The sequence below is a fragment of the Scyliorhinus canicula genome, chromosome 25 (genome assembly GCF_902713615.1).
Source record: "Scyliorhinus canicula chromosome 25, sScyCan1.1, whole genome shotgun sequence".
In the NCBI taxonomy this organism is placed as follows: domain Eukaryota; kingdom Metazoa; phylum Chordata; class Chondrichthyes; order Carcharhiniformes; family Scyliorhinidae; genus Scyliorhinus; species Scyliorhinus canicula.
In genome coordinates, this window is record NC_052170.1 from 16,577,829 (window position 1) to 16,596,231 (window position 18,403).

The following is an 18,403-nucleotide window of genomic DNA, read 5'->3' on the forward strand; positions in this document are numbered from 1 at the left end:
TATACTCCAACTCCATCTACAGGTTTGCTAATGACACGACCATAGTGACTGGATCTCGAACAATGACGAGTCAGAGTACAGGACGCAGATAGTGAACCTCGTGGAGTGGTGTAACAACACCAATCTCTCCCTCAATGTCAGCAAAACTAAAGAGCTGGTCATTGACCTCAGGAAACAAAGTATCGTACACACCCCTGTCTGCATCCGAGGTGGGGAAGGTTGACAGCTTCAAATTCCTAGATGTAAACATCACCAACAATCTGTTCTGGTCCACAAATGTCCCCTTATTTTGAGGCTATGCCCCCTAGTTCTGCTTTCACCCGCCAGTGGAAACAACCTGCCTGCATCTATCCTATCTATTCCCTTCATAATTTTATATGTTTCTATAAGATCCCCCCTCATCCTTCTAAATTCCAACGAGTACAGTCCCAGTCTACTCAACCTCTCCTCGTAATCCAACCCCTTCAGCTCTGGGATTAACCTAGTGAATCTCCTCTGCACACCCTCCAGCGCCAGTACGTCCTTTCTCAGGTAAGGAGACCAAAACTGAACACAATACTCCAGGTGTGGCCTCACTAACACCTTATACAATCGCAACATAACCTCCCTAGTCTTAAACTCCATCCCTCTAGCAATGAAGGACAATATTCCATTTGCCTTCTTAATCACCTGTTGCACCTGTAAACCAACTTTTTGCGGCTCATGCATGTGCACACCCAGGTCTCTCTGCACAGCGGCATGTTTTAATATTTTATCATTTAAATAATAATCCCTTTTGCTGTTATTCCTACCAAAATGGATAACCTCACATTTGTCAACATTGTATTCCATCTGCCAGACCCTAGCCCATTCACTTAACCTATCCAAATCCCTCTGCAGACTTCCGGTATCGTCTGCACTTTTTGCTTTACCACTCACCTTAGTGTCGTCTGCAAACTTGGACACATTGCCCTTGGTCCCCAACTCCAAATCATCTATGTAGATTGTGAACAATTGTGGGCCCAACACTGAACCACTAGCTACTGATTGGCAACCAGAGAAACACCCATTAATCCCCACTCTTTGCTTTCTATTAATTAACCAACCCTCTATCCATGCTACTACTTTACCCTTAATGCCATGCATCTTTATCTTATGCAGCAATCTTTTGTGTGGCACCTTGTCAAAAGCTTTCTGGAAATCCAGATACACCACCTCCATTTTGCCTTTGAGTCTTTTGCTTAAAGGCACCTCCCGATTATGGGTCCATGGACGAAAACAATAATAATAAAATGATACAAATGTGAACAATGGAAATTAACAGGAAGGACCTATCTCACTCGACATGTTCTTCTTCACTAAGGCAAACTTTCATCCATTTCCATAACTAGTAACTCCCGGAACAGGTCGCTAGTCTGTCGTCAGGGGCTTATAGCTGGAGGGATGCCACTCCTCATCGAGCGTGGCTGAGCAGGGGTCTCTCCCGCTCTTCCCGCCAGCCATTGGCATGTTTGGAAGGGTTTTACAGGTTTGCACTCACCCCATTTGGCGGTGTTATGGACGCATCTTCCTCGGCCATCAGGTCTTGAGATCGGACTCTGTCATAAACCCTTGCACGGGACTTACGGAGTGTGTCCCTTGCGGGGTATGACCTCCCTCGTTAAGGTAGCGCGGGAAACTCAATCTATATTGTGCATACTGTTGGCCAGTTCGGCACCGACCGTGAAGACCCAATCGGGAACTATTGGGAGCCGTGTATTGTAGCCTTCTTAATCAACCTGTTTTTTTTAATACAACTCGGTGTGGACTCTCCACGTCTTCATAAAAGTCTCAAACCCAGAGCTTCTGGCTTAGAGGCTCGGACACTAACCACCGCAGCAGAATACCTCCACTCTTACTTGTTGCCACCGATGACCTCCTTTCTTTGCCAAGCCTCCGCCTACCTCTCATCACCCTCCCAATGTGGGTCAGTACCTGTATTGTTTCACCTGTGAAGCGCCTTTAGTTCTTTGCCTCTTCAAAAGGTGCCACTTGTCGAGATGATGGCGTTGTGGTAATGTCACAGGGCTGGAAATACAGAAACCCAGGTGAACTGCTCGGGATGCGGGTTCAAATCTCATCACTGCAGTTGGCGCAATTTAAATTTGATTAATCCAACCATGATCGGCCCAGAAGTGAAAGCGAGTCTCAGGACGCGATCTAGCGATGCGTTAGCTGCAGGCGCAAAAAACGGCCGTCAAATCTCGTGAGCGGCCAAAAGTGGGAATTGCGTCGGCGAGATCTTTGCTTGAGGCCCGCCCCTCCCCTCTCCTCTCCGATAACTCAATCATGTTCAGGCCTAGAAAGGGCATGACCTGATTGAAAAATTGAAAATCGTTTTATTATCACGAGTAGGCTTCAATGAAGTTACTGTGAAAAGCCCCTAGTCGCCACATTCCGGCGCCTGTCCGGGGAGGCTGGTACGGGAATCGAACCATGCTGCTGGCCTGCTTGGTCTGCTTTAAAAGCCAGCGATTTAGCTGAGTGAGCTAAACCAGCCCCTACTTCTCAATAAATTATCATGTCATCAGAGACCTCGATGCTGCAACAACGCCATTCCCTCCCCCGCCCCGAAATTAAACGGCCTAACGTCAAGCCAGTGCCAAGCACGATTGGCTTCAAAAGCAAAAATCAGTTGTGATGACCACGCTGGTGGCACAGAGGTGCCTGTAGCCCCCGAGGATCGAGGGACAAGGTTGGGCAACACTCCCTGGTGGCAGTCACGAGGTGCGACTTCCTCCTCAAGTCAATCATTGAGCCACTAACTCATTTATCTCTGGAAAATAAAAGCAAAACAACACCCCAATGAGGAACAATACGACGTTGATGCAGATAGATCAAGCATGAGTGAAGGAACATGAATAGGTTTAAAGTGAGAAAGAAAGAAGTGTTGAACAAGAAAGAAAATTGAAAGGTTTTGTAATCTCAATAAAATATCTTTGACGCGCCTCTGTTTGTATTGTAGGAAATAGGCGAGTCAATTTGCTCACTGCAAGCTCCCACTAACTGCGATGCGATAATGACCAGTTCATCTGTTTTTGTGATGTTGGCTGGAAAATAAATGATCGAGACCCAGCAGCATGGGATTAATTATGTCAATCTGAGGGGGCAAATGGTGCCTTGCTTCATAGAAACTGCACCGGGGACTCTGCAGCACTCCCTTGGTACTGCCCTGAAAATATTTTTTTATTGATGAGATGTGGGTGTCGCTGGACAGGCCAGTGTTTATTGCCCATCCCTAATTGCCCCTTGAGCCATCAGCTTAACCACCTGCAGTCCATGTTGGTGTAGGCACACCTGCAGTGCAGTTAGAGAGGGAGGTCCAGGACTTTGACCCAGCAACAGTGAAGGAACAGCAACAATATACCAAGTCAGGATGGTGAGTGATTTGGAGGGGAACCTCCAGGTGGTGGGGTTCCCAGGTATCTGCTGCTCTTGTCCTTCTGTGTGGTAGCAGTTGTGGGTTTGGAAGGTGCTACCTAAGGAGCTTTGGTGAGTTCCTGCAGTGCATCTTGTAGATGGTACACACGGCTGTCACTGTTCATCGGTGGTGGAGTGGTTGAATGTTTGTGGAAGGGGTGCCAATCAAACAGGCTGCTTTGTCCTGGATGGTGTTGGGCTTCTTGAGTGTTGTTGGAGCTGCGCTCATCCAGGCAAGTGGAGAGTATTCCCTCACACTCCTGACTTGTGCCTGTAGATGGTGGACAGGCTTTGGGAAGTCAAGGGGTGAGTTACTCACAGGATTCCTAGCCTTTGACCTGCTCTTGTAATCGGAGTAAATTTTATGGTTAGTCCATTCCTGCTGCTCAATGGTACCTCTCAGGCTGTTGATAGTAGGGGATTCAGCGATGGTAATGCCGTTGAATGTCAAGGGGATGGTCATTGCCTGGCACTTATGTGGTGCAAATGTTACTCCCCACTTGTCAACCCAAGCCTGGATGTTGTCCATGTCTTGCTGCACTTTGACATGGACGGCTTCATTATCTGAGGAGTCGTGAATGGTGCTGAACATTTCATAATCATCCGCAAACATCAACATTTCTGACCTTATGATGGAAGAAAGGTGATTGATGAAGAAGCTGAAGTAAAATAACTTTCTTTTTCTGCTTGGAGCAGAAAGTGGGAGTTCACATCAATTCAGTGATTTCTAATTGATTCCCATCTGTAGGGACCTTAACAGCACAGCCTGTGGAGGAGTGAGGGAATCACAGGCAACAACTTCTTCTGGGGCAGCACGGTAGCATGGTGGTTAGCATAAATGCTTCACAGCTCCAGGGTCCCAGGTTCAATTCCCGGCTGGGTCACTGTCTGTGCGGAGTCTGCACGTCCTCCCCGTGTGTGCGTGGGTTTCCTCCGGGTGCTCCGGTTCCCTCCCACAGTCCAAAGATGTGCGGGTTAGGTGGATTGGCCATGCTAAATTGCCCTTAGTGTCAAAGTAAGGTTAATTTGGGGGGGGAGGGGGGGTTGTTGGGTTACTGGTATAGGGTGGATACGTTAGGCTTGAGTAGGGTGATCATTGCTCGGCACAACATCGAGGGCCTGTTCTGTGCTGTACTGTTCTCTGTTCTATGTTCTTCATTTAACTGCACACTTGCAGACATAAAAGTTGCAGTCAGTTTCACAGAGTGATGGTGGGGAATGATGACAGTTTTGCCATCAGTACAGTCGTATACTCTGAACCAATATGCTATCACGGCCCCATTAGCTGTATTAGGTTCCTGCATGAATCCTCTATTGTGTATGCATTTGATGTTTTACCGCTTCCAATATTAATTGCAAAAGAATTGTATTCTTTCAACTACATTGATGTCTTCACAAAACCCCTTGTTGAAACTGCCTGCCTGGAGTCCCTAGTATGGTTTGATCTTCCAATATTCATAGAATTTTACAGTGCAGAAGGAGGCCATTCAGCCCATCGAGTCTGCACCGGCTCTTGGAAAGAGCACCCTACCCAAGATCAACAACTCCACCCTATCCCCATAACCCATAACCCAGTAACCCCACCCAACACTAAGGGCAATTTTGGACACTAAGGGCAATTTATCATGGCCAATCCACCTAACCTGCACATCTTTGGACTGTGGGAGGAAACCGGAGCACCCGGAGGAAACCCACGCACACGGGGAGGATGTGCAGACTCCACACAGACAGTGACCCAAGCCGGAATCGAACCTGGGACCCTGAGCTGTGAAGTGATTGTGCTATCCACAATGCTACCGTGCTGCCCCTTATATAGAATTATATATATTATATTCTATATACGAGAAAATCAGCTTGATATATGTACTCAATTTATTTTTATTTGTTCATAAGATGCAAGAATTTCTGGCTGGACCACCAGTTATTGCCCATCCCCATTTGCCCTTGAACTTTGTGACATTTTGGAGTTTACAGTCATCTGTATCATGGTGGTTGTGAGTCACATGTCGGCCATACCGGGTAAGGATGGTGGATTTCCTTCCCTTAAAGAGGCATTAGTGAACCGGATGGGTTTTTACAACATTTATTCCATCCTTAGACTTTCAGCCCACAGATGTGTAGGTTTATTGGCCATGATAAATTGTCCCTTAGTTGTCCCTTAGTTGTGGGCGTGCGAGATAGGGTTTACGGTGAAAAGGTGGGTGGAGTGGGCCTAGGTGGGATGCTGTTTCAGAGGGTCGGCGCAGACTCAATGGGCCAAATGGCCTCCTTCTGCACTCTGGGGCTTCAATGATTCTGTGAATTCCAGATTTTTTAATTGAATTTTAATTTCACCATCTGCCCTGGTGGGATTTGAACCCGGGTCCCCAGTGCATTACCCTGGGCCCCTGGATTACGGGTCCAGTGACAATGCCACTCTGCCACCGCCTTTCCTAATGCTACTCTGCCCATTGTGAGATTGAAAGCATTTACGGGGGATCTTATAGAAACATTTAAAATTATGAAGGGAATAGATAGGATAGATGCGGGCAGGTTGTTTCCACTGGCGGGTGACAGCAGAACTAGGGGGCATAGCCTCAAAATAAGGGGAAGTAGATTTAGAACTGAGTTTAGGAGGAACTTCTTCACCCAAAGGGTTGTGAATCTATGGAATTCCTTGCCCAGTGAAGCAGTTGAGGCTCCTTCATTACATGTTTTTAAGGTAAAGATAGATAGTTTTTTGAAGAATAAAGGGATTAAGGGTTATGGTGTTCGGGCCGGAAAGTGGAGCTGAGTCCACAAAAGATCAGCCATGATCTCATTGAATGGCGGAGCAGGCTCGAGGGGCCAGATGGCCTACTCCTGCTCCTAGTTCTTATGTTCTTATGTTCTTATGTTCTTATGTTCTTATGTTCTTATATAATAATCGAACACTCCTTCCATTTCAGTGGTGGTCTCGGGTCTTACGTCAACATCAGCCAAGGACAACAAATGCACTTGTGAGTCACAATGTTTCAATAAATATATAATTTATCTTTAAGCCATTTCCTCAATCAAATGAAAAAGCAGATGCAAGAAATCGGAATTGAAAACACAGCTGGAAATGCAGATGTGATGAATATAGAAACTGTTCTATATTATATATTATATGTTGCAATAATGTTATTAAAAGCCTGAGTTAATGTATATATTTATTGCAGTAATATTATTAAAGAACTCAGATTAAGGTATCCAGACTGTGTGTCAGCTAAAAGTGTAATTAAGAAGTCGTAAAATGTGAGGCAATCATTCATTCCAACCACTCACCTGGTTAAAGGACTAATTGCATTGTATCTTTATTGCTGGAGATTCCCTGGAGTGTACATAATTTATGAGGGAGTGGTGTTTAGTCTGATCTAAGCATGTCATGGAACTGAGTGGGATACATGATGGAATCGATGGGAAGAGCCAGGACTGTCTGCAGGTTTGCAGTCTGCTGGAATGTTTAAGTTGGACAGCAGTTTTGCCAGGTGCTGTTAGTTTGAGCAGAGATGCACTGGATCTGCTCTTAAAAGGAACCCTCTCCAAACTTCTTTGCAGATAAGCAAGTAAACCTGTTTTGTTAACTTTATTTACAGGTGGCATTTGAACTATATTGGTTGCTTAATTGAATTAGTGGCAGGTATAGATAGGAACTTAATTTTTTTTCTTTTGCATAAGAACTGTTTAACTGATAGTTGTAAAGCTATTTATTTGATGTTAATGTGGTTATTACATAAAAAATACCTATTGGGCAGAGTCATCACTCCAGGGGTGAAATATTCTTTCCTCTCAGTTTTACAAACTGGAAAATTGTTTGTCTTTCTGGTCCAATATCTTAACACGAGTTGAAGGTTCTTTACCTAGAGTCAAATGTGTAATTCCTTGTTTGGCTTGGGATTATTGAAGTTAAAGAATTTAAAGAAAGCGAACGTGCGGAGTTGGTGCTTTATTTCATGTGTCGATACTCTTGTCACTTTAAATAGGGAGTAACTGGTAAAATGGCTTTTTCAGTGGCTAAGAATTTTCTGGGAATGGAAGAGGTCACTCTGGGTGGGTTACAAACGGTGGTTAAAACAAACCTTTTGGATTTGGTGGACAAACTGCCATTGGCTTCACCTGTAGGCGTGAAGAAGTTGGAGATAATTAAAGCGATAATTCAACATTTACATTTTCCGAAGACACAGCCTGAATCATTGGAAATAGCTAAAGTTTAATTACAAATGAAACAATTAGAAATGCAGGAGGGAGGAAGATCTTCTCATAAAGAAATTGAAATGAGGAAGCTTGATGCCGGCAGCACGGTAGCATTGTGGATAGCACAATCGCTTCACAGCTCCAGGGTCCCAGGTTCGATTCAGATAAATAAAGAGTGACATGGTGACACTGTGGTCAGCACTGCTACCTCACAGCGTCAGGGACCCGAGTTCGATTCCCTGGTGGGTCACTGTCTGTGCGGAGTCTGCACATCCTCCCCGTGTGTGCGTGGGTTTCCTCCGGGTGCTCCGGTTTCCTCCCACAGTCCAAAGATGTGCAGGTTAGGTGGATTGGCCATGATAGATTGCCCTTAGTGTCCAAAAATTGCCCTTAGTGGTCGGTGGGGTTACTGGGTTATGGGGATAGGTTGGAGGTGTTAACCGTGGGTAGGGTGCTCTTTCCAGGAGCCGTGCAGACTCGATGGGCCGAATGGCCTCCTTCTGCACTGTAAATTCTATGACTCTATGACTATGATGTGTAAGTCGAAAGATTAGCAATGGAGGACGAGGAAAGGGAAAGAGAGGAAATGGCAGAAGAAAGGGCAAAGAAAAGAGCGGCAATGGAGGAAAAAGGCAAGGTGAGAGATTGCGAGCTTCGGAAAATGGAACTTCAAAGATATTATAAACTTAAAAGGTGGCAGTTAAATGCAGATGTTGAGGAATGTCTGGAGGAAGAAGTAACCTCTCTTTGCCAAGAGGGATATGTTTAAATATATTCAAACACTGCCAAGGTTTGAGTAAAAAGATGTGGAAGCCTTTTTCTAAAATCCATTTGTTAAAAAGTAGCTAAACAATTGAATTGGCTGAAGACCATGTGGATTTTGTTGGTTCAAACAAAGTTAATAGTTGAGCTAGTGTTTGTGTCACTATCATAGGAGGTATCGAGGGATTATCATGAGGTGATAAAAACATATTAAGTGCATATTAACTAGTGCCAGAAGCCTACAGTCAGAAGTTTAGAAATCTAAGGAAATGATCAGTGCACATGGATATAGAATTTGAAAGAATCAAACAAAATAACATTGATAGATGGATGAGAGGATTAAAAATAGGTCAAACATATGAAGCTTGGGAAATGGTTATTTTGTAGGACTTTAAAGATTCATTACCCACAATAGTGATAACTCATGTCAAAGAACAGTGGGTTAAAACTGCTAGATATGCAGCAGAAATGGCAGATGATTTTGAATTCGTTTACAAATCAAAGTTTGATTTTCAACATTAATTTCAATTGGTGAAGGGTAGAAATGGGGAAAATGAGAAATCCATAGGTGGTCAAGGCAAAGGAGGTCTAGTTGGAGATATTAAAGAAGTTTTACCGCTCGTTAAAAAGGAATGTCATGATAGTGGAAGAGAGATAAGAAAACTTAAATGTTTTTATTGGAATAAAGTTGTGACGTCACAGTGTTGGGGGCTTAAGAAAAGTCCTGGGAAGACAAACTCTTCAATACAAGATAATCCAGTGCGGTTCATTAAAGTGGAAGAAGACCATGGTTGCTGCTGAAGAGGTGAAAATGAGTGTACAGCATGTTCAGAGGTGAGTTAGTAAGAAGCTGTCAGGTCTTTGTAATGATTTTATTTGTGAGGGTAAGGTTTACTCATGTGTATGATGTGGAGTAGGTACGGGGGTTAAGATATTAAGGGGCAAAGTTAATCTTTAATGCTGAGAGGTATGGAGATATGTTGAACAGAAGGAGTATTGCCAAAACAAGGTGATAATTTGTGGGATTAGTGGTGAGGTAAGTAGTATTACATTTTGTAAGGTTAGAGAGTGTGGTGAAAAGTAATTAAGTGGTGGTAGAAGTAGTGGAGAAATTACCCTTTTTCAGGTAGAGTTTATTCTGGGTAATGATATATAGCTGGATCACAGGTGGGAGTGCGGTTTAAAAGCTGGTGGAAAGTCAAACAATGGAGGTGTTGCAAGAGGCATATCCTAGCATGTTTCCAGATTATGTAGTAACAAGATCACAAGTCACAGGTTGAGACGGGATGAGAAATCCAGGAGTAAAGATTGGGAGGCTGAGGTTCAGTGATCAGAAACAATCTGACCAGATTGTTGATAAAGAACTAGAGCAGGTGAGGGATGCAGTGGGTGGATATCTTTAGTTCAGGGAACTTGATTGAATTTCAACAGATTAATTCAGAGATAAAGCAGTTATATCAGGCAGTATATATGGAAAAGGAATCTGTTAGTGTACCGGAGTGTTATCATATTAGAAATAATGTATTAATGAGGAAGTGAAGGCGTATGTATATTCAGGTAGAGGAAGAATGATCAAAAGTTCATCAAGTTATATTATAGAATCATAGAATTTACAGTGCAGAAGGAGGCCATTCGGCCCATCGAGTCTGCACCAGCTCCTGGAAAGAGCACCCTACTCTTTATCAGAAAGGGTGAAGGAAGCTTCAGCTTTTATAGTGCCAAATAGTCTATTAGTTTAAAGTTCAATCAGCCCAAGTCAGCTTCTTAGGCCAAACTGTGGTGAGGTGGCCCTATGAAAGGTGGACATGAAAGCGATGGGGGAATTTCCAATACCATCAACAAGAAAATAATTTCTGAGATCTCAGGGGGGCATGAGTGGTTTCTGCAGAGGAATTGTGCCAAATTTCAGCAGTGTGGTTGCTCCACTGAACTTTTGAAAAAGAATTGGAAATTTCACTGGACATGAGAATGTTAGGAGGCATCTGACAATCTGAACTGTATAACCACTGCACCAGTTTTGTCAAAACCCAGTTATGACAAATAATTTAAGGTGGCCTTTGATGCGAGTGATGTGGGGTTGGGCGCTGCACTGTTACAAGAAGATTATGAAGGTATCGAAAGAACCGTTGGTTATTTCTGTCCAGAAAACTAAATATTCATCAAAATAAGACTATCGAAAAGCAGACATTGGGGTTGGTATTGGTATTGCAACTTTTTGACGTTTATGTTGCCAACATTCATCAAAGACAATTGTTAAGACAAACTATTATCCGTTTATCTTTTTGGAGAAGTTTAAAGATCGAAATGCAAGACTGTTTAGATGGAATTTATAGCTACAATTAATTAACTTTAAAATTATACATGCAGTAGGAAGAGAACATGCGATTGCCGATGCTTTATCATGACATTGAGCTGTGAGAAGAATGGAACTTTCAAGTTGAAAAGGAAATGAAATGAAATGAAAATAGCTCATTGTCACAAGTAGGCTTCAAATGAAGTTACTGTGACAAGCCCTTGGTCGCCACATTCTGGCACCTTTTCGGGGAGGCTGGTACGGGAATTGAACCCGCCCTGCTAGCCTGCCTTAAAAGCCAGCTATTTAGCCCTGTGCTAAACCAGCCCCAACTGAAGCCTGAAAGGGATTGAACTGATGTTTAAATTTCTATGCATAAAAATGACGAGATATGTATCATACAGTGTAATAGTCGTGTTTAGTAATGATAATGTTTAAAGATGAAAAGTGAAACCATCCTTTCATATTGCTGGTTCATTCTTTTAAGGGAGGAGCTGTGATGAATGTAGAAATTATCAAACGTTATTCTTTGTACCTATTGCAGTAATGATTTTAAAAGCCTAGGTTAAGGTTTATATTTGTTGCAGTAATATTATTGAAGAATCTGGGTTAAGGTACCCAGACTGTGTTGCTGCTACAACTGTAATCAAAGAGTCATAAAAGATGAGGCAATCATTCATTCCAACCACTTACTTGATTACAGATAAAGAGCAAATGGAATAATTTTTGATTGTTGGAGATTCCCTGACGTGCAGATAATACAGGAGGGAGTGGTGTACAGTCCAAGCTCAGCAGGTTATGGAATCTACTGAGATGCAGATGATGTAATTAATGGGAGGTTAAGCTGTTGAAAGCTTGAGTCACAGAATCATAGAACCATAGAATGACAGAATCACAGAATCATAGAACCATAGAATTTGCAGTGCAAAAGGAGACCATTCGGCCCATCGGGTCTGCACCGGCCCTTGGGAAGAGCACCCTACCTAAGCCCACACCTCTACCCTATTCTCGTAACCCGGTAACCCCACCCACTCTTTTTGGACACTAAGGGCAATTTGGCATGGCCAATCCACCCTAACCTGCACATCTTTGGGTTGTAAGAGGAAAGCGGAGCACCTGGAGGAAACCCACGCACACACGAGGAGACGTGCAGACTCCGCACAGACAGTGACCCAAGCAGGGAATCGAACCTGGAACCTTGGAGCTGTGAAGCAACAGTGCTAACCACTGTGCTACCATGCTGCCCAGGCATGCCACTTCCAGTTTTAACAGAGGTGGGACTTTTAGAGGGCGAACAATCAGGTCCAAGGGTGGGATTGGCACTTTGAATGTTATAATGAGGCCCTGAGCCTCATTGTTATTCACTCCTTGCCATTTAGGTTGGGATTTTCTGGTCGCGCCCACCCTGAGACCAGAGATTTTCACCTGGGTTGAACAGAGCTTTGAGCAGTCTGTTAGATTGTCTGTGCTGCCCACAACGATTCCTGTGCCGAGCGGGGACGGAATACCTACCCCTCGGTGGTGGACTGCCGAGTTTCTTGAGTCTCCAGAACTCAGGGAATGAAACACAGGCGAGGGTTGCTGGATTCAGGAGGTATGGGGTGAGTGGCTTTATCCAGCCGTTCCATTTGTCCTGGTTGACTCCTACCTCACACCATTAGGCCTCCGACCACTCCCAGGCTTCTGACCTCTACCCAGTGGCCTCCTATTTCGCCCCCTCTCACTCACAGGCCTGTGGTCCAGAATGACCTCTGGTCCCTCGCCAGAGATGACCCCATCCTTGTGATCACCCGCCTCGGACCCAGGTATATTCCCCTGCTCCCCCAAGCCCACTAGACTAGGGCCTGCCTTTTCCTTGCAGCCTGCACCAAATGTCTCTCACCCATCTGGAAGCCTAGCCTGTTGACTTGGTGTCCCATAGGGAACGCAGCAATGACATTGCATTAAAAATCTGTCATTGCTGAAAAAAGAGACAAGCTGTCAAAGCTTTTCATCACGCACTGATCAGGACAGACGCAAGAATGTCAAATTTCAAAGGGAGCAACAATTTATACCAGATGGAAAAAGGGTGCTGATTCGTTGGCAGCTCAACTTGGATTGGTCGAGGGGTTGCCATGGAGAATGCACAATGGAACTTCAGTTCCCAACCCACCTCTGCAACTTGCCTTTGTTTAATCAAACGAGTATGCGAAGGCTGGACATGTCATTTTTGCATGCAGAGAACATGCAAAAATATGTAAGAATATTTGTAATGTCCAGAATTCTATTGTCTGTTGGGAACCCTGCCTCACGAACCTGGAATGCCAAACCACTCCTCCAGCAGGTAAGTTAAAATCCAGCCCCCGTTAACTCTGCTTATCTCTCTACAGGAGCTACCTGAACTACTGAACATCGGCGGCATTTTCTCTCATTATTCAATAAAATAATTTATTTGGACACAGATCACATCAGAACTACCATTGGAGTTAGTCATCTACAAAGTAAAGATTATAATAGCGGCGTTCAGTAGAGCTAGACTCAAGATCAGTGTTTAATGTTTGTCAGCTCAATTGTCTCACTAATGTCTCCCCCTGAATAGTCCTTGAAACTTTTTTTAGATTGCAAATGGTGAATAACAAGTCTCAAACTGATTCTATTTCTGTTCAAGGGCTGGGATTTTGTTCGAAGAATCCAGGAAAGGAGGTAAGCTTGAATGTTGTAGCCCATGTCCTCCTCAATTTCCCCCATCATCACAGCCAATTTGTGCTGGTTTCATTTTTAGTTTCCACCCTATACCAGATGCAACAATTTGACTTCATTTAGTTCCTTGCTTGGCAGAGCAAGGTTTTGTAGTGATCTCCGTAGTTGCATGCACACAACGGGTTAATGGGTAAATAGCAGCACCACACGATCACGAGAGGGCTGGGCCAACAGGGGTATAAAGAGCAGCCACACGGGTTCTCTCTCTCCCTCTCTCTCGCTGGTGTACTGTGAACAGGGTAACATCAGAATCACATAGATAGTTGGTGGAGTTACATTTAGTTATTATTGTTAAATCTTGTCAACCAATCCCTAGTTTCCATGTTAAGGTAAAGAACTCATGCATCTATAGTTATAGTTACTCAATAAATCTTTGTTGTTACTGGATGAGTTCGAGTCTTCTTCAACAAAATCAGAGGACCTCACCATCAACCAAGGATTGAGTAACACATGTTATCGACCACGCAGGTAACACCACAGGTTAAACAGTGGCTGGGGAATAGCACTACTGGTGGTATGATGTATAGAGTCACATGGTATTCGACTGAGAGCGAACATTCTGGAAGAAATCCGCCTGCATGGAGCAGCGCATTGTGTGACAATATTTGGGATCTGTAAATAGTTAAAGGGGAACAATAATGGGTTCACGTTTTAAACGTACAAGCCTCAAGACCTCTGAAGAACCCATGTCACAACAGACGGGAATTATAAATGGTGTTCAATCTAAAAGAAATTTCACTAATATACTCTCTGCCAACAGGTCAGTGAGCTTGATCTGAGTTTTACGGCACTGAACACAAAATCATGTTTACCAAAAAAAGACCCCACTTGCGTTCTGAAACTTCTTTCTAATGCTTCCAGAAATACAGGTGAGAAAGTGAAACTTGCTATCACAGGGAGAGGTTGAGAGGAATACTCCAAAATGCATTTAAGAAGCAGCTGGAGAAAGTGAGAGGGTGAAATATATGGATCTGCTGATAGAGTTAGATGGGGAAGTTCGGGAGGAGAAGTATAAATGGACTGATAGGCCGAAAGCCTGTTTCTATGCTTTTTGTCATCTTAATCTCATTCTAAGTGCAGGGACCCTCCTTGCCAGATATTGTGCTCTTATGTGCTGCTATGGCACAGAGTTTGTGTCACAGATGCTCTTGTTCCAGTGTAACCAACACAGCTACCTTTCTGTCTCGTTATTTTAGATGTAGTTTGCACACCAGGAGGCAAAACAGTGCAACTCTCCATCGGCAACAATAGCGTGGAACTTAATTGGTCTGCCATTGAAAACGTGGCAGCTTCTGGTAATTGTGCTTCTCTAATAATAATAATCTTTATCGTCACAAGTAGGCTTACATCAACACTGCAATGAAGTTACTGTAAAAATCCCCTCGTCGCCACATTCCGGCGCCTGTTCGGGTACGCAGAGGGAGAATTCAGAATGTCCGAATCACCTAACAGGCACGTCTTTCGGGACTTGTGGGAGGAAACCGGAGCACCCGGAGGAAACCCACGCAGACACGGGGAGAACGTGCAGACTCCGCACAGAGAGTGACCCAAGCCAGGAACCCGGGTCTCTGGCGCTGTGAAGCAACAGTGCTAACCACTGTGGTACCGTGCCACCCTCTGTGATATTTTGTCAACCGGAAGGCTCTTTCCCCCGTCAGCATCTTGCGCTCCATTAAGATAATGGCTAATACCTGCTCTGGGATAGGGCATCTTCTTGCCTCACGCCAACCCAGGTGGGGTTTATTGCTGAGTAAAGCTCTCTCCATTCTGCCCATCCACTTTGCTCACAGCCCAAGGCTTAGAAGAATGCCCTACGCTAAACGTTTATCTAGTGCCCTTGGCAACCTTCTCTTCCATGGCCTGCTCTCTAACCATCCTTCCTGATGACAGTTTGTTCCATTCTTACAAACTAGTTAATCTGGGCTGTCCCCCTGAACAAAACTGATACTTTTCCTCTCAGCTGAAGCTCAACTCTGATGCCTGAACTGAATTTCCTGGCATTTCACTTCACCGAGAACACTGACAGCCAATAGGCAAAGCAGAGTTGCACCCGATTGACCTCAAGTCCCGAGGGTGAAAGGTCAGCGTCTCACCTATGACCTCACCCGCTCTGGAGATTGGAATCGATGCCTCCCATTCAGCTGGTGGTCATGGAAGCAGCCAGCGCTGGAGGGGGTGGCCATTCGGCCCAACGTGGCCTGTGCTAGCTCTTTGAAAGAGCTACCCAATTTGTCCCGTTCCAGGCGGCCTTTTTGAAAGATGCAAGATTCTGAGGGGGGTTTGACAGGGTGGATGCTGGGAAGACCTTTCCTCTCGTGGGGGGGGGGGGGGGGGGGGGGGGGATCCAGCACTGGGGGACGGCTTTAAAAATGAAGGGGTCTCCCATTAAAGATTAGCGATGAGGAGGAATTTCGTTTTTCGAGGGGGTGGTGAATCTTGGGAATTTTCTACCTCGGCAGGCACTGGAGGTTGAATCATTGGATATAGTCAAGGCTGGGTTAGAGTGCAAAGGGTTTCAAGAGTTATGGAGGGAAGGCAGGAAAGTGGAGTCAAGGTCATAATCAAATCAGCCATGATCTTAATGAATGGTGGAGCAGGCTCAAAGGGCCAAATGGCCTCCTCCTATTTCTTATGTTCGAAAGAAATTCTTCCTCAACTTCCTATTTTGAGGGCAGCACGGTGGCCTAGTGGTTAGCACAACCGCCTCACGGCGCTGAGGTCCCAGGTTCGATCCCGGCTCTGGGTCACTGTCCGTGTGGAGTTTGCACATTCTCTCCGTGTCTGCATGGGTTTCGCCCCCACAACCCAAAAACGTGCAAGCTAGGTGGATTGGCCACGCTAAATTGCCCCTTAATTGGAAAAATGATTGGGTACACTAAATTTTTTAAAAAACTTCCTATTTTGACAGTTCTTTGATGTGGTAGCAAATTCCACCACTCTCTGGGTGAAGAAATTTCTCCTCACCTCAGTCCTAAAAGGTTTACCCCTCATCCTCAAACTATGACCCTGGGTTCTGGACTCCCCCACCATCGAGAACATAATAATAATCGTTATTCGTGTCAGAAGTAGGTTTACATTAACACTGTAATGCAGTTACTGCGAAAATCCCAGAGTCGCCACATTCCGGCTTCCTGTTCGGGTTCACAGGGGGGAATTCAGGATGTTCAATTCACCTAACAGCACGTCTTTCGGGACTTGTGGGAGGAAACCGGAGCGCCCGGAGGAAACCCACGCAGACACAGGGAGAACGTGCAGACTCCGCACAGACGGTGGCCCAAGCTAGGAATTGAACCTGGGACCCTGGCATTGTGAAGCAACACAGTGCTACCTTGTCTAATCCTGTTAGAATTTTGTAAGTTTCTGTGATATCCCCTCTCACTCTTCTAAACTCCAATGAATGTAATCTTAACCAATTTAGTCTCTCCTCATGTGACAGTCCTACCATCCCAGGAATCAACCTTTGCTGCACTCCCTCCATAGCAAGAATAGCCTTCCTCTGTACTGAACTGGCTGTGACATGCTGCCTTGAGCAGGATGTTGCACATAGTTAATTGAACTTGTGTTTATTTACCACCAGCCTCCTCTGAGCCATTAAACCCAGCAATCAACCTCAAGAATCTTCTCTAAACTGCTTCTGAAGCAAATATATCACTTCTTAAATAAGGAGACCAGAACTGTACAGAAATGCTCTCGGTGTAGTCTCTCCAATGTCCCACAGGACCCCCCTCCCCCTTGCAATAAAGAGCAACATTCGATTAGTCTTCCCGATTGCTTGCTATCCTCATGTTCAATTGCTCCGTGTTTGATTATATGTGCCTGCTCGCTGGTTATTAGTTAAGTCTGGGCGTGGTTGCTCAGATAAATAAAGAGTGACATGGTGACACTGTGGTCAGCACTGCTACCTCACAGCGTCAGGGACCCGAGTTCGATTCCCTGGTGGGTCACTGTCTGTGCAGAGTCTGCACGTTCTCCCCGTGTCTGCGTGGGTTTCCTCCGGGTGCTCCGGTTTCCTCCCACAGTCCAAAGACGTGCAGGTTAGGTGGATTGGCCATGCTAAATTGCCCTTAGTGACCAAAATAAGGTTAGGAGGGGTTATTGGGTTATGGGGATAGGGTGGAAGTGAGGGCTTAAGTGGGTTGGTGTAGACTCGATGGGCTGAATGGCCTCCTGCACTGTATGTTCTATGTTCTACGGTCTCGCTGGTTGATAGAACAGGCTCAAGGGGGCCAAATGACTGGCTCCACTTCCCCACGAGGTAGATGTTACGGCCGGGATCCCCCGTTGCGAGTCCGCCCCGCTGCCGCTGCTCGCGAGGATGGAGAATTTGGCCCTCGGCCAAGTCTCCCGGTCGCTGTGGCAGGACTGGGGTGTCCCGCTTCCGTGAACGGACGGACAATCCCGCCCGATGCGTTCCTGCCAGCTGTCATGGCCAGAACAGCCTTGGGCAGAGATGGACCACCCACGAGTCATTTTGTTGACCGTGGAACGTTGCCCAAGGGCAGGGTCGCCGCATTCCGCTGATTTCCGTCCGTGATGGGGTTTTTTTTCCTGCCGGTCTGGCTGAAGCGATTCGCACGTTAAGCCAGGGAGAGTGAAGTGAGGCGCGTGCTGATCGCTCACAACATTGACTGTGAGAACCTGGGGCTCCGTCCGGGCCCAAAGTAAAAACATTTCTTTTGGTTTCACCATTTGAAGCTGATGATGGTTCTATTAATATATAAATGATTTCATCATTCTCTATAACTCGTTATCAAATATTTGGCGTGTACTAAATGTTTTAAGTCTTATTCATGGGGTGTCACTGTTAGTGAACAGGCCCGATTTCAATCCTGCGGCCCACAGAGATGAAGGAGGGCCACTCCTGCGGCCTAGGTTGTCCATCACTGGTTTAGAGATTGTATTGGAAACTTTACTAAACCGTGTGCGAGTATTTATTGTTCCGGTGGGGAGGGGGGAGGGGGTGTGGGGGGGAGTGAT

The 18,403-nt window shown here is 45.3% G+C and overlaps 1 protein-coding gene across 1 annotated transcript in view; it reads left to right on the forward strand.

The window, feature by feature from the left end:
• The window catches only part of LOC119957061 (adhesion G protein-coupled receptor E5-like), a 74,602-nt gene that overhangs the window by 12,840 nt on the left and 43,359 nt on the right, over nucleotides 1-18,403 (forward strand). Inside the window, exons 2-5 of the mRNA XM_038784688.1 lie at nucleotides 6,366-6,416; nucleotides 13,335-13,369; nucleotides 14,187-14,295; nucleotides 14,623-14,721. Of these exons, the coding sequence (XP_038640616.1) occupies nucleotides 6,366-6,416; nucleotides 13,335-13,369; nucleotides 14,187-14,295; nucleotides 14,623-14,721 (294 nt within the window). The remainder of the gene's footprint in view (nucleotides 1-6,365; nucleotides 6,417-13,334; nucleotides 13,370-14,186; nucleotides 14,296-14,622; nucleotides 14,722-18,403) is intronic.